At 43.5% G+C, this 16,796-nt stretch overlaps 1 protein-coding gene across 1 annotated transcript in view; it reads left to right on the forward strand.

Moving 5' to 3' along the window:
- The window catches only part of ANAPC1 (anaphase promoting complex subunit 1), a 170,184-nt gene that overhangs the window by 102,663 nt on the left and 50,725 nt on the right, over window positions 1–16,796 (forward strand). The window contains exons 29-31 of the mRNA XM_044292098.1: window positions 25–116; window positions 2,511–2,645; window positions 6,175–6,257. Coding sequence (XP_044148033.1) covers window positions 25–116; window positions 2,511–2,645; window positions 6,175–6,257 — 310 coding nt within the window. The remainder of the gene's footprint in view (window positions 1–24; window positions 117–2,510; window positions 2,646–6,174; window positions 6,258–16,796) is intronic.

Here is a 16,796-nt window from a genome sequence, read left to right on the forward strand (position 1 = left end):
TGATGTACAAATAAAATTCCTTAGGTCGCCCCCCAGGACCTGAAATGGAGTACTGCACAGATCGCGAGTCCTATTCCCTGGCAGCTGGTCTGGCATTGGGTATGGTCTGTCTAGGGGTAAGCTGCTAATGTACAACCTTTACAATTTCTCATAGTTGTATGGAAAGCACTATCATATATGAATTGGCAAAGATGCCCTGCAACTCTGCTCTGTAATGCAGACACCCGGCCGCGGTTTACCTCCAACAGCAGTGACTTTTCCTATTAGGGTCACTTGTTTTATACAGGTTAAGCCCTATTCACGCAACCGTATAAATCGTTCATTTCAATAGAGCCACAAAAAATGCAGACAGCATCCGTATGTCCGTTCCGCAGTGCAGCAAAAAAGTTAGAAAGATAGAACATGTCCTATTGTCTTGCAGGGAATAATAGGCATTTTTACAATGGGTCGACAAAAAATGGACATATGGACAACATCTGTTGTGTTTTTTTTTTTTTTTTGCTCTGCATGTCAGGGGTCCAGTTTGTCACCAAAATGGTTGCCAGTGCAGCAAACAAGAATTGAGTATTGTCAGTTGCAACTTGTAGGGACCAAGCATCGTACATAGTGCTAGGCTTTAAAGAGGACCTTTCACCACTCCTTTTAATAGCTTCATGCATTCCCCATGTAATAACAATTCTGGAGCTTCTATTCTTATGGTTCTAAGTTGTGCCATTCCTTTATTTCTACTAGAAGTTGTGACTGAATTGCTAGCAGTCTGCAGTAAGGGTACAGAGGGGAGGTAACCAGTTGGGTTGTGTACCTGCATAGTATGAAAATAGCAGCACTGATTGAATAGTCAGTCTTTGCATGAAAATAGCAGCACTGATTGGATAGTCAGTCTTTTTAATGACATTGTGAGTTTAAAAAAAAAGTAAAAAATAAAATAAAAATACAAATAAGAAATTAGTTGCCCATACCAACTGAAACTGTCTGTACTTCCTATTTTATGTGAAAATATACATAATAACTAGCAGCACAACATAGAGAGCCTATTTAATCATTTCTTTTGGTGTCAATTTGAGTTAATAAAGAATTAGGAGCTATTTGGAAAAAAAAATGCTTTTATGACAAAAATTTCCAGTTTTCCCCAAATAAAATTGAAATAAAAAAAAAATCTCTAAGAAACCTATTAATAAAATCCATGTTTCACATGAAAAGCCTCACTAAATTATTTTGGCATCCCAGAAAAAAAAAAAATTATAATAAAAAAAAAAATTATAATAAAAAAAAAAAACCACTGTTAAGACACAACATGTTCCTAATCACAAAAAGGTTGTATTTTGATACTGATGGCCTATCATCACAGGGATCAGCAATCTTTGGCAGTCCAGCTGTTGTGAAACTACAACTCCCAGCAAACATGCTCGGCTGTTCATCTAACTCCCATAGAAGTGAATAGAGCACTCTGGGAGTTGTAGTTTCAGAACACCTGGAGTGCCGGAGGTTGCTGATCGTTGGCCTATCAGATCAGTATGGGTCCATCATTCCACACCTCCTCCGATCAGCTGTTCAGGATTACAGTAGCTCCAGAACGTCACAGCTCTGTCCATTGCACAGTGGATGGAGTTGGTTACTGCATCACTGCTCCCAATGACTATTCTAGTGGGAGCATGTGGGTGACCTAAAGATGAATTGATCCCTGCCAAATATGATAATGATGGATATGCATATCCGGAGGATAGGCCACCAATATCAAAATAGTGGTAAACCCCTTTAATGTATAAGTTGAGTTGATTTAGCAGCTACTAGAAGCAGAAAAAAAGGAACCAGAAAACAGAGGGAGATATGTGGCGCTGCACACAGTAAGCCTTTTTATTGATAACATTATTTAATTATAAGTAATTCAATTTGGTGACTGAATTTAATTTGGGTTCAAAACTTTTCGGTTTAGAAGCTGCCTAGCGGAGGATGCGCCTAATTTATGACCAGGTGCTGCATGCCTCATCATAAATTAGGTGCATCCTCCCGCAGTCTGTGCACCTATCTAGAAATCTGCGACAGCTCAGGGCTGCCGTAAATTTATGGTTTCATTTATTCCAGAAATCTGGCATAAATGAAGATAAATTTGTCACTGCAACTGTCCCATGCCCCCGTCCCCACCCTCTTTTAGAAAAGTGGCGAGGATGGCGAAAAAGGGGAGATGCGACTTGAGGCTTTTTAACGCTGCTTTTCAGGAATTGTTAAATCTCCCCCATAGAGTCCAAGTAGCTATATGGAGCTTTAGGGACGCTGTGCTTCTGTATGGTATACCTAGGAGCTCCATCATAGCTTCAGAATAACTCCATATTCTGTTTTCTGATGTACAGAAAAGGAAAAAAAAAATCTGCATACCTTTTATATGAAATCGTAGTCAGTAGGTATGCGGCAGTTGTGAGGCTATAATACCGCCGTATGTGACCCTAATAGGGCACTGCCTATGTTTAACTGTGGTTAATACTATTTTATTGTCTTAATTTCTTCTGTTGCAGCATGGAAGCAATTTGATTGGCATGTCTGACTTGAATGTTCCAGAACAGCTATACCAGTATATGGTAGGCGGACACAAGCGTTCACATGTGGGTGTTAACCGTGAAAAACATAAGTCGCCGAGTTATCAGATCAAGGTAACTGAATGTGTGATTGGTCTCCTTTAATTACACCTCCATAATCAGAGTGACCTAACTGCATAAATATATTGCTTGTGTCATTGGGGGACACAGAAGACATCTCCAGACCTCTTCACCGCTCAGTTTTCTTACTTTCGTTCCATGCTCGGTCCAGGCCCATCGTTGTTCCCACCATTTAGATGACCTTCTGGTCAGTATAGCAAGGTTCATCCTGGTCTTATCCTTTCTGGGATACTGTTGATACCTCTGCTCTGAGTCCATCAGTCCACTGGCCACCCTTTATTTACAGTATGCCTCCTTTGACATCTGTAGATACATCCCAGTTGCTTATTTTTTGGGACTGCATTGAATGGAATATTCCACGGTTTGACACAAGTGAGAAAACTGGACTTTTTTTTTTACTTGTCTGTGAAATCCTGTTCTCGCTACATTCACGCACAGCTTCTCTCTCTCTAGCTCAGTGTCTGCAGGAGGGGTGTAGGTGGTAGGAGGACCTAACACTTTGGTGTTGCTATACCCACAGCCTTCTATGTCCCCCAAAGAATGCATCTAGCAAAGGATTTAACAATTGACCCATGGAAGTAGGGTTGTTGCGGGTATCGAAATTTCGATACCCAATCGATACTTTTGTCCCGGTATCGATACGATACCGGGATTTCCGTTTTTTCGATACTGGGCTGCGCTTCTGCACAGCCTAGTATCTCTGAACATGAGCGCGCTGCTATCGGCGCGCTCATGTTCTCTCAGCAGCACGGGGAGAAGGAAGCTGTCCTCCCTCCCCCCTGTGCTGCTGCCGCTGCCACCAATGAGAAGAGAGAGGGGGGGGCGCACTGCGCCACCAATGAGGAGAGAGGGGCAGAGGAGGGGCGGGCGCACTGAGCCACCAATGATAGGACTATTCCCATTTCCCACACAGAGCGGCGCCCAGCGATGTCTCAGCACTCACCATTAGTCCTGGGCGCCGCTCCGTTCGCCCGCAGTGCTCCATTACTGTCTCCTCTCCTGCTCCACATGCTGCTAATTACTATCGGAGCGATGGGAGGAGACATCAGCTTCACTAGTGGGCGTTCCTTCTCCCTGCGCTGCGATTGGACAGCACTACAGCCAGGAAGAAGGAACGCCCACTAGTGAAGCTGATGTCTCCTCCCATCGCTCCGATAGTAATCAGCAGCATGTGGAGCAGGAGAGGAGACAGTAATGGAGCACTGCGGGTGAACGGAGCGGCGCCCAGGACTAATCGTGAGTGCTGAGACATCGCTGGGCACCGCTCTGTGTGGCCTGATGGTGAAAGTCAGTCTTTAACACAATACAGGAGGCGGGTGCCGGCAGCAGAATCGCATTGCCGGCACCCTGCCGCTGACAGGGAGCTGCGATCAGAGGCAGTTAACCCCTCAGGTGCGGCACCTAAGGGGTTAACTGCTGATCTGCCAGTACCAGCCTCCTGTATAAAGGGGTCATTTATCATTGGTGCAGTGTGCCCCCCCTCAACCCCCCATCCCATTAAAATCATTGGTGGCACAGTGCGCCAGCCCCTCTCAACCCCCCCAGTATTAAAATCATTGGTGGCAGTGGCCACAGGGACCTCTCCCCTCCCCCTCATTGGTGGTGCAGTGGCAGCTTCTGATCGGAGCCCCAGCTGTGTAAGCCTGGGGCTCCGATCAGTTACCATGGCAGCCAGGACGCTACAGAAGCCCTGGTTGCAATGGTAACATCCCTGATGCTGTGTGCACAAGGCACAGAGCAGCAGGGACAGTGTGAAGTCCTATTCACCCTGATAGAGCTGAATAGGACAAGGGATGAAAGATCCCAGGTTCTAGCCCCTAAGGCTACTTTCACACTTGCGTTCAGAGCGGATCCGTCTGAGACGGATCCGCTCATATAATGCAGACGGTGGATCCGTTCACAACGGATCCGTCTGCATTATATTGTAAAAAAAATTCTAACTGTGAAAGTAGCCTGAACGGATCCGTCCAGACTTTTACATTGAAAGTCAATGGGGGACGGATCCGTTTGAAGATTGAGCCATATTGTGTCATCTTCAAACGGATCCGTCCCCATTGACTTCCATTGTAAGTCTGGACGGATCCGCTTGCCTCCGCACGGCCAGGCGGACACCCGAACGCTGCAAGCACTCAGAATGCATTAGGGCTGGACGGAAGCGTTCGGGGCCGCTTGTGAGCGCCTTCAAACGGAACTCACAAGCGGACACCCGAACGCTAGTGTGAAAGTAGCCTAAGGGGGGAAATAGTTATTAAATAAAAAGTTAATAAAAAACCCCCACCAAAATATGAAGTATAAATCACCCCCTTTTCCCAATTTCACATATATAAAATATATAAATAATAAACATATTACATATCGCAACGCCAGAAAAGTCCAAACTATTAAAATATAAAAAAAAATCTAGGTGGTGAACGCCGGAACAGAAAAAAATAAATAAAAACTGCGCGATTCGCCATTTTTAAAAATGCGGAATGCACGTGGCTTTTTTGGTTTATTTTTTTCGCATGGTATCGAGTATCGCAATACTTTTTCATGGTATCGAAACCGAATCAAAAATTTGGTATCGCAACAACTCTACATGGAAGCACTACGGAGTGCTTCCGTGGTGTGTCTGTCCGTGCCTCCGCACTGCAAAAACTTGTTCTATTTTTATTTTTATTTTTTTATTTTTTTTACGGTGTGGAAGGATCACTGACCCATTCAAGTTGAATGGGTCTCGATCCGTCCCGGATGCCGCACGGATGTTGCCCATGCATGAGCCCTGATACTTACAGGTCTTAATGCAGCCGAGTAACCTTAGTATGCAGTAACCTTGTACAGACATTAGTCAGTGTGCCTATCTTGTGCGCTGTGCCTGCCTATGTGTGCTTCATTGCGCAGAAGCATTTTTATGTTATTTGTACACTGTGTTCACGTAGAAGGTTAGTACCGGTTATACAGGTATTACAGTGCACTAAGAACGGCTTTTATATAGCCATTAATATAAGAACACTACAAATGCCAATTGTTCCAGCAAACATATTGTGAATTTTATACTCACAGTTCAGTCATTGAATATTTATACAGGGATCTATGGAAGCAGTAGTGTAGGCCTCAGTGTTGCATGTCTTATTATCGATCTGTAAATGCTGCTAGGTGCATATATGATGGGCCTTAGCCCCTCTGTACCCTGTATACTCCGCTTTCCTTGATTGACCAGGCATCATTAAGAAGTTTTCTCCCAACAGGAATCTTCAGGGAATGTGGAGTGTTCTCATATGATGAAATGTGGCCGGCTTGCTCATTAGCAATCATCTGTAAAAAAAAATCGGCAGGTGTAATACAGACTTAAGTGGTGGGGCAAGGGGATTGCTCCTGATTATTTAGACATAATCCCAGATCCGTGAAGTGGAGAGCGTTTCCTTCCTGTAAAAAGACATGTGATTCTGTCACGCTCCTGGTCCAGGATGTGTACTTTGTGATTCTATTGAGGGTAATTAGTGCCAAAACTTTTCATATTACTATTACTTTGCTTTGTTTACAGGAAGGAGACACTATCAATGTGGATGTCACTTGCCCTGGAGCTACTCTGGCATTAGCTATGATCTATTTGAAAACCAACAACAGGTAAGAAACCAAAGTAGAGAACAACACTCATTGTGCTTTTCCAGAAAGCAAAATCCTGGCTTGATTTTTGCGGGATGACTTGTATTTTTCATTGTATCAATTTTGAGTAAATGACGATTTTTAATCGCTTGTAATAATTTTTTTTTTTTTTTTGTGGCAACTAAGAATTAATTAGCAATTCTGTCTTTTATTATTATATTTTTTTTACGGCGTTAATCGTAGGGTATAATTTATGTATCCGGGTTGTTACGGACGCGTCACAACCAAACCTACGGGGGAGGTTTTCGTTTTTTAAAAAATTTTTAGAGAGAAAAAATGGAGAAAAAAAGTGTTTGTTTTGGTTTTTTTTATGGAATTTTAAAAAGTTGAAAAAATAAAGCCCCCCCCCCCCCCCCCCCCCCCCCAAAAAAAAAATTAAGTTTCAAGTAAAAATAAACAAAAATGTAATTTTCCCCAAATAAAGTAAAAAAAAATTTGGTAAAAATAGGGGGGGGGGGGGGAATGTATGCATATTAGGTATCGACCGGCTCTGTAAACACATCACATGACCTAACCCCTCAGATTAACACCATAAAAAATAAAAAACTGCTAAATAAAAAAAAAAATTGTCACCTTACATCACAAAAAGTACAACAGCAAGCGATCAAAAAGGCGTTTGCCCACCAATATGGTACCAATCTAACCGTCACCTCATCCCGCAAAAAAATTAGCCCATACCTGAGACAATCGCCCAAAAAATACAGGTCCTTCTCAAAAAATTAGCATATTGTGATAAAGTTCATTATTTTCTGTAATGTACTGATAAACATTAGACTTTCATATATTTTAGATTCATTACACACCAACTGAAGTAGTTCAAGCCTTTTATTGTTTTAATATTGATGATTTTGGCATACAGCTCATGAAAACCCAAATTTCCTATCTAAAAAAATTAGCATATTTCATCCGACCAATAAAAGAAAAGTGTTTTTTTTTTTTTTAAACTCGTTTTATTGAAAAAGAGTAACAAGGCACATATATGGCATAGACATATGCATATCGTAAGATCACATGCAGTAGGTTACAGCAAGAATAATGCAGACATACCGGAGTAGTACACAGTACAGTACAATAAAATAAACAGAGTATACAATCATACAGATGTCGTTATTTCCTTCATGAGCACAGTGTGGACAATCAAAGTATGTGGGAGAGCACTTAGAGGCGCTATACCCCGCTCAGGGGTCGTCTGACCTTACAGAATTGGGCGAAATGGTTAAAGAAGAATCGCACCATAAACCCCAAACTTTCTGAAATTTGTCAGGGCACTTTCTATTCACATATAATACTTTCTCGTACGGGACGATCTGATTAACTAGCCTTTTCCAAATACCCACAGTAGGAAGATCCTCCGCCATCCACTTAAGGGCAATCACTTTGCGGGCCATAAACAGGGATTCACTGAGTAGTATTTTATTGTAGTGCGACCACCCGTCATTGTCAAATATACCCAGCAGACATACCTTGGCACACAGCGGAATCGGGCCCATACCCAGTGACGACAAAACTCTAAGGACATCCTGCCAGTATAATCTGATATGGGAGCATTCCCACATCATGTGCCAGAAGTCCGCGTTAGTCTGCAAGCATCTAAGGCAGTTAGGCTGAGGCATCCTCCCCATCTTATGCAGCCTGGTAGGAGTCAGGTAACTACGGTGCAACATATACAACTGTATCAGTCTGTTGTTAACCGAGGGTGACACAGAGGTGACAGCCTCCAACGCCTCCGTCCAATCCTCTGCAGTAAGATGAGGAATATTACCCCTCCACCTGGCCTCGAAGAAAAGTGTTTTTAATACAAAAAAAAGTCAACCTTCAAATAATTATGTTCAGTTATGCACTCAATACTTGGTCGGGAATCCTTTTGCAGAAATGACTGCTTCAATGCGGCGTGGCATGGAGGCAATCAGCCTGTGGCACTGCTGAGGTGTTATGGAGGCCCAGGATGCTTCGATAGCGGCCTTAAGCTCATCCAGAGTGTTGGGTCTTGCGTCTCAACTTTCTCTTCCCAATATCCCACAGATTCTCTATGGGGTTCAGGTCAGGAGAGTTGGCAGGCCAATTGAGCACAGTAATACCATGGTCAGTAAACCATTTACCAGTGGTTTTGGCACTGTGAGCAGGTGCCAGGTCGTGCTGAAAAATGAAATCTTCATCTCCATAAAGCTTTTCAGCAGATGGAAGCATGAAGTGCTCCAAAATCTCCTGATAGCTAGCTGCATTGACCCTGCCCTTGATAAAACACAGTGGACCAACACCAGCAGCTGACATGGCGCCCCAGACCATCGATTACTGTGGGTACTTGACACTGGACTTCAGGCATTTTGGCATTTCCCTCTCCCCAGTCTTCCTCCAGACTCTGGCACCTTGATTTCCGAATGACATGCAACAGTCCAGTGCTGCTTCTCTGTAGCCCAGGTCAGGCGCTTCTGCCGCTGTTTCTGGTTCAAAAGTGGCTTGACCTGGGGAATACGGCACCTGTAGCCCATTTCCTGCACACGCCTGTACACGGTGGCTCTGGATGTTTCTACTCCAGACTCAGTCCACTGCTTCCGCAGGTCCCCCAAGGTCTGGAATCGGTCCTTCTCCACAATCTTCCTCAGGGTCCGGTCACCTCTTCTCGTTGTGCAGCGTTTTCTGCCACACTTTTTCCTTCCCACTGAGGTGCCTTGATACAGCACTCTGGGAACAGCCTATTCGTTCCGAAATTTCTTTCTGTGTCTTACCCTCTTGGTTGAGGGTGATAATGATGGCCTTCTGGTCAGCAGTCAGGTCGGCAGTCTTACCCATGATTGCGGTTTTGAGTAATGAACCAGGCTGGGAGTTTTTAAAAGCCTCAGGAATCTTTTGCAGTTGTTTAGAGTTAATTAGATGATTCAGATGATTAGGTTAATAGCTCGTTTAGAGAACCTTTTCATGATATGCTAATTTTTTTTAGATAGGAATTTGGGGTTTTCATGAGCTGTATGCCAAAATCATCAATATTAAAACAATAAAAGGCTTGAACTACTTCAGTTGGTGTGTAATGAATCTAAAATATATGAAAGTATAATGTTTATCAGTACATTACAGAAAATAATGAACTTTATCACAATATGCAAATTTTTTTAGAAGGACCTGTAAATATACTATAGCTCAGAATATGGAGACACTATAAAATCAAAAAAAAGTATACATATTTGGTATCGCCGTGTTTGTATTGACCGGCTCTATAAAAATATCACATGACCTAACCCCTCAGATGAATACCGTAAACAAATTTAAATAAAAACTGCTAAATAAACCATTTTTTGTCACCTTGCATCACAAAAAGTGTAATAGCAAGCGATCAAAAAGTCACACGCATCCCAAAATAGTGCCAATAAAACAGTCATCTCATCCTGCAAAAATCATACCCTACCCATGATAATCGCCCAAAAACTAAAAAAATTATGGCTCTGACTATGGAAACACTAAAACATAATTTTATTTATTTTTTGCTTAAAAAATGAAATCATTGTGTAAAACTTACATAAATAATAAAGTATACATATTGGGTATCGCCGCATCCGTGACAACCTGGTCTATAAAAATATCACATGATCTAACCTGTCAGAAGAATGTTGTAAATAAAAAATAAAAACGGTGCCAACCAGCTATTTCTTGTTATCTTACCTCACAAAAAGTGTAATATAGAGCAACCAAAAATCATATGTACCCTAGACTAGTACCAACAATACTGCCACCCTATCCCGTAGTTTCTAAAATGGGGCCACTTTTTTGGAGTTTCTACTCTAGGGGTGCATCAGGGGGCTTCAAATGGAACATGGTGTCAAAAAAAACAGTCCAGCAAAATCTGCCTTCCAAAAAGCGTATGGCGTTCCTTTCCTTCTGCGCCCTCCCATGTGCCCGTACAGTAGTTTACGACCACATATGGGGTGTTTCTGTAAACTACAGAATCAGGGCCATAAATATTGAGTTTGGTTTGGCTGTTAATCCTTCCTTTTTTACTGGAAAAAAAAAATGATTAAAATGGAAAATCTGCCAAAAAAGTGAAATTTTGAAATTGTGTATCTATTTTCCCTAAATTCTTCTGGCACACCTAAAGGGTTAACAAAGTTTGTAAAATCAGTTTTGAATACCTTGAGGTAGGGGTGGGCGGTATAGGCGATATGCAATATAAATTTGTGACACAATATGGATTTTGTGCATATCGCCTATATCACCGGACTGCGATATGACCACGGGCGGCAGTTCCGATCGGAGTCCCAGCAGTGTAATGCTGGGGCTCTGATCGGTTACCATGGCAGCCAGGACGCTACTGAAGTCCTGGCTGCCATGGTATGTCAGTGAGCAGCATTATACTCCCGTGCGCCGTGGCCGCCGGGCGCTCCTTCTCGTAGGTCTGTGCGGCGCATTGCTAATGCTATAGGCATTAGCAATGCGCCGCACAGACAGAAGAAGGAGCGGCCACGGCGCACGTGAGTATAATGCTGCTCACTGACATACCATACCATGAGACAAACATTGTGTATAGCTGTATGTAGGTATCTTAACCCACATTTTCTTGCAGCATGTCACACATTTGAATTTGCAGATGCAGATACTAGATGAATGATATGATCAGTGGCTGTGTATACCTGTATCAGCTCTTTTCCTTCTATTCCCCTCTGCACACCTTTTCTGTAGTATATTTTGACATATAACCTGATCTGGTCAGGGAATCTGAAATATAAATGTGATACAAATAGGGCATGGGGTGCTTTTTTTTTTTTTCCCCACAAAATCACAACCTGCTCTGAAAGTCGTGTGGTTTTTATATCTACTGTTTGAAGGGGCCGATGCAGCTTCCCACTGTGAGAACGACTATAGAGAGACCAGAACTGTGATGGTCGATCACTGCACCAGTTTTTGATCAATATAGTCTTTGTGAGACATCCATTTAGGCTGCATTCACACGTCCATATAATGGGTCCCCATCCGTTCGACAAATTGCGGAACGGGTGCGGACTCATTCATTCTCTATGGGGACAGAATGGATGCGATGAGCACACTATGTGCTCTCCGCATTGCCGGAGCGCGCCCCAAACTTCCGCTCCGGAAAAAAAAATAGAACAGGTCTTATTCTTGTACGAATTTGCAGACAAGAAAAGGCATTTCTTTGGGGGTGCCAGCTGGGTGTATTGCGGATCCGCAATGCACTATGGACATCTGAAGGTAGCCTTAGGCCTCATGCACACGACAGTATTTTTTCACGGTCCGCAAAAACGGGGTCCGTAGGTCCATGATCCGTGACCGGTTTTTCATCCGTAGGTCTTCCTTGATTTTTGGAGGATCCACGGACATGAAAAAAAAAGTCGTTTTGGTGTCCGCCTGGCCGTGCGGAGCCAAACGGATCCGTCCTGAATTACAATGCAAGTCAATGGTGACGGATCCGTTTGACGTTGACACAATATGGTGCAATTGCAAACGGATCCGTCCCCCATTGACTTTTAATGTAAAGTCAGGAGTCCCTTTATACCATCGGAGTTTTCTCCAATCCGATTGTATATTTTAACTTGAAGCGTCCCCATCACCATGGGAACGCCTCTGTGTTAGAATATACTGTCGGATATGAGTTACATCGTGAAACTCAGATCCAACAGTATATTCTAACACAGAGGCGTTCCCATGGTGATGGGGACGCTTCAGGTTAGAATATACTAAAAGAACTGTGTACAGTAGTTAACTCGTTGGTAGCCAGTGGCCCCCCCCCCCCCCTCCCGTGTAGTTAACTCGTTGGTGTCCAGACCCCCCCCCCCCCCCCCCCCTCCCCTGTAGTTAATTCGTTGGTGGCCAGTGGGCCCTCCCCCCTCCCTCCCCCCCTAATTAAAATCTCCCCCCCCCTAATTAAAATCTCCCCCCCTATCATTGGTGGCAGTGAAGAGTACCGATCGGAGTCCCAGTTTAATCGTTGGGGCTCCGATCGGTAACCATGGCAACCGGGACGCTACCGCAGTCCCGGTTGCCATGGTTACTTAGCAATTTGTAGAAGCATCATACTTACCTGCGAGCTGCGATGTCGGTCTCCGGCCGGGAGCTCCTCCTACTGGTAAGTGACAGATCATTAGGCAATGCACCGCACAGACCTGTCACTTACCAGTAGGAGGAGCTCCCAGCTGGACACAGACATCGCAGCTCGCAGGTAAGTATGATGCTTCTACAAATTGCTAAGTAACCATGGCAACCGGGACTGCAGTAGCGTCCCGGTTGCCATGGTTACCAATCAGAGCCCCAGCGATTAAACTGGGACTCCGATCGGTACTCTCCACTGCCACCAATGATAGGGGGGGGAGATTTTAATTAGGAGGGGGAGGGAGGGGAGAGGGCCCACGCCACCAACGAATTAACTACAGGGGAGGGAGGGGGGGGGGGGGGCTGGCCACCAACGAGTTAACTACACGGGGGGGGGGGGCCGCACTGGCCACCAATGTGTTAACTACAGGGGGGGAGGGGGGCAGTCATGTACACAGTTCTTCTCATCACTATGGGAACGCCTCTGTTAGAATATACTGTCGGATCTGAGTTTTCACGAAGTGAAAACTCAGCTCTGAAAAAGCTTTTATGCAGACGGATCTTTGGATCCGTCTTTATGTAAGTAACCTACGGCCACGGATCACGGACACGGATGCCAATCTTGTGTGCATCCGTGTTCTTTCACGGACCCATTGACTTGAATGGGTCCGTGAACTGTTGTCTGTCAAAAAAATAGGACCGGGCATATTTTTTGGACGGACAGGATACACGGATCACGGTCTCGGCTGCAAAACGGTGCATTTTCCGATTTTTCCACGGACCCATTGAAAGTCAATGGCTCCGGGGAAAAAAAACGGCACAACGGCCACGGATGCACACAACGGTCGTGTGCATGAGGCCTAAAACGGACAACTCTAGGAAGAGTGGCAAGATGGTTTCCTTTTAGACTACCAGCACGATTGTCAATAACATACTGGAGACTCATTCATGTTTTCTGTGCCATGTTGCATAGAACACTTGCTGATCCACCTGACAAATGTTTGCTTTGTCACGGTGCCAGGTGGATCAGCAAATGTTCCTCTAGACTAGTTGGCATCCGTGTTAGCCATAAATGACCTTGAGTTTTGAACTGTACCGTACATTTTACAGGCTTTAATTTTATATCTGTACAAATGTTTAGCCGGCCATAGACGTTTATAGGCTGAACTTGCTGATTTCAGTTGGTGCAGCCAAGCTGTAATGTGTATGGTGACCTTGGGACTCATGCCCAAAAGCTGATGTGGGGGGAGAGAGAAAGTTGGAGCCTGTTGGATTTCAGCTATCTGATCCTTTTGTTCTCAGGAGATAAGCCTCTGGCAGGTGGTCTCCGCACAACATTAAAACGAAGTTGGGGAACGAATCGACTTTGGATCTTGGATCCTAGGTTTGCTCACCCCTTCAACTATCTCAAATGTATGGCCAGCTTAAGGGGTTATCCCATGAATAATGTAAAAAAAAAAAAATGAAAATCGTACAGAATCTAGTATATGACAACCTCTACTTACATGCAGTTCCAAAAGTATTCAGATTCAGGTGCTGAATTGAAAACTGTACAATATTTTTTTATGGGGCAACCTTTTTTAAATCCCTTCTACCCCGGGCCAGTTTTCACCTTCCTGCCCAGGCCATTTTTTGCAAATCTGACCAGTGTCACTTTATGTGGTGATAACTTTGGAACACTTTTACTTATCCAGGCCATTCTGAGAATGTTTTCTTGTGACACATTGTATTACATGAGAGTGGTATATTTGAGTGAATATATTTTTCCTTTATTTATAAAAAAAAATAAAAATCCCCAAAATTTTGAAATTTTCAAAATTTAGAATTTCTCTACTTTTAAGACACATAGTAATGCCTCATAAAATTAGTTATCAGTCATCATTCCCCATATGTCTGCTTTATGTTGGCATCATTTTGTAAATATCAAAAAGAGGCTGGGCACTCGCTATACCTGGAGTAAGTGGCACTTTAATTTTAAGTATAGTCCGATACGATAAAAAACATAAGGAACCATATACAATGTTTGAAAACTCACAATAAATGCAAATAACCTATATAAAATTGAGGTCTGGCCAGACTTTAAAACAATAGGACCCGATTTTTGGGAGGATCCGTTTTAAATCTGTTCTTACTGCAGTGTAGCCTTCGATCTAATAATCGCAATGTAATTATTTATCACATAGAATTTCATGCGTTTTCACAATGGTAACAATGTTCGCATAAAAATTCTGCGGATACCCGTCAATATTCAAATGTTCTTAGAACCGTATCAATCGATTAAATATTCAATTGCAATATTCGAGTCAAGCTGGACAATCGACTTCACAACCAACACAATTACTTTAGTTATCCTGTATACGGTGTGTTTACTCACAAGCCAGGTCGATCACGGGTGGATTTCGGTGTATACACCGCGGCGTCCCGTGTGGTAGTTGCACCAGGCCCCCCGCTCCTGCTTACTCACGTGAGTTTCAAAAGTTTCACTAGAGGTATGTAGTGTATAAAAAGTGTTGGTTTCTACTGTCGAAAAAGTCTCGATTGCAGTAATCTTTATCCACATCCACTTTAAACGAATGTTTTCCCAACTGGCGCCAGTGACTTCATACGTATTTCCGGTTCTTAGGATATCACGAACTTGGAATATATTTGCAATCTTTTTCCATGAATATAGAATGGCTGTAGATTACAGTGGTCTTTGTGTTCTACAGGAGGATCCAAACCTCTAAATGGCCCCTTCCTCAGTGGTACTTTTTTCCCATACTCAAATAATTAAAAAATTGTAAAAAAAATATTGAAAAAAAAATGTATACATATTATGTATTGCTGCGTCTGTATCGACCGGCTCTATAAAAATATCACCTGATCCACTCTGTCAGGTGAATCCAGTAAAAATAAATTGCAACAAAAAGTGTAATACCAAGCGGTCAAAAAGGCGTATGCACCCCAAAATTGTACAAATCAGTCAGTCATCTCATCCTGTAAAAAATGAGACTCTAAGACAATCGTTCAAAAATATGAAAATAGGGCAGTTAGAAAATGGCAACACAAAACAACATATAATTCTGTTCAAAAATGCATTTACTGTGTAAAACTTAATAAAAAATAATAAACATTGGAAATCGCTGCGTCCATAACAACCTGCTCTATAAAAATATCACATTATATGCCCCCTCAGGTGAATACTGTAAAAAAAAAATATATATATATATATATATAATAATTTTTTTTATTATGCAAAACTTAATTTTACCTTAACTCATGGGGACTCATTACTGATGGGGACGGGGAGGGAGCTCCCTCCCTCCACACACCCCGCACATGCCGCGGTCAGCGCCGACCGCGGTATAGTGAGAGTTAATGCACCAGTATCTGTGTTTTCATCATGCTGGCACATACAGCAGGGGTCTGGCTAACGAGAACAGCTGGTCCCCTGCAGCTGATCAGGCCGGGGCGCAGCTCCTGCACTCGCCCGATCAGCGTGCCCTAGTACTACAGCGCTGGTCGGGAAGTCACTTCCCGCGGCGCCGTACTATTACGGCGCTAGTCGGGAAGGGGTTAAAGAACATGCATTACTATGTACAGGGTTAGCAATGTTTAAAGGGGTTGTCCAGGTTGACCCGGACATACTCACATTTTCACCCCTCTGACATGAGCACCGTAGCATTTCATGCTCCGATGCTCTTCCTTGCCCTGCACTAGATTGCACAGGGCAAGGGCTTGTTTGTTTACCTCAGCACGTTGCTATGCGGAGGCTTCCGCCGAGCAGTGTATTTGGTGACGTCCCCGACACTGATAGACGGGCTTTAGCGCTGCCGTAGAAACTTTACAGACTAGGGCAGTGCTAAAGCCCGCCCATCAGTGCCGGGGACGTCACCAGGCTCACTGCTGGGCGAAGCCTCCGCCTGACAGCCCTAAGGAGAGCCCAGTACACCATAAAAATGCCTTTGCTGAATCGCGCAGGGAAAAGGAGAGAAATGAATTGTTCCGATGATCATTTCAGGGGGCCCAGAGCGGTGAAGATGGGGATATGTCCAGGTTCAACTCTGAACCCGGAAAACCCCTTTTAAATACTGCATCAAACATTCAGGACGTCAAAGCAAGTAAATGGCCTGATTTCTTCTAATTTTTATATTAAACATACACTCACCTAAAGAATTATTAGGAACACCTGTTCTATTTCTCATTAATGCGATTATCTAGTCAACCAATCACATGGCAGTTGCTTCAATGCATGTAGTGTTGTGGTCCTGGTCAAGACAATCTCCTAAACTCCAAACTGAATGTCAGAATGGGAAAGAAAGGTGATTTAAGCAATTTTGAGCATGGCATGGTTTTTGGTGCCAGACGGGCCGGTCTGAGTATTTCACAATCTGCTCAGTTACTGGGATTTTCACGCACAACCATTTCTAGGGTTTACAAAGAATGGTGTGAAAAGGGAAAAACATCCAGTATGCGGCAGTCCTGTGG

Source organism: Bufo gargarizans, chromosome 4 (assembly GCF_014858855.1).
Source record: "Bufo gargarizans isolate SCDJY-AF-19 chromosome 4, ASM1485885v1, whole genome shotgun sequence".
In the NCBI taxonomy this organism is placed as follows: Eukaryota; Metazoa; Chordata; class Amphibia; order Anura; family Bufonidae; genus Bufo; species Bufo gargarizans.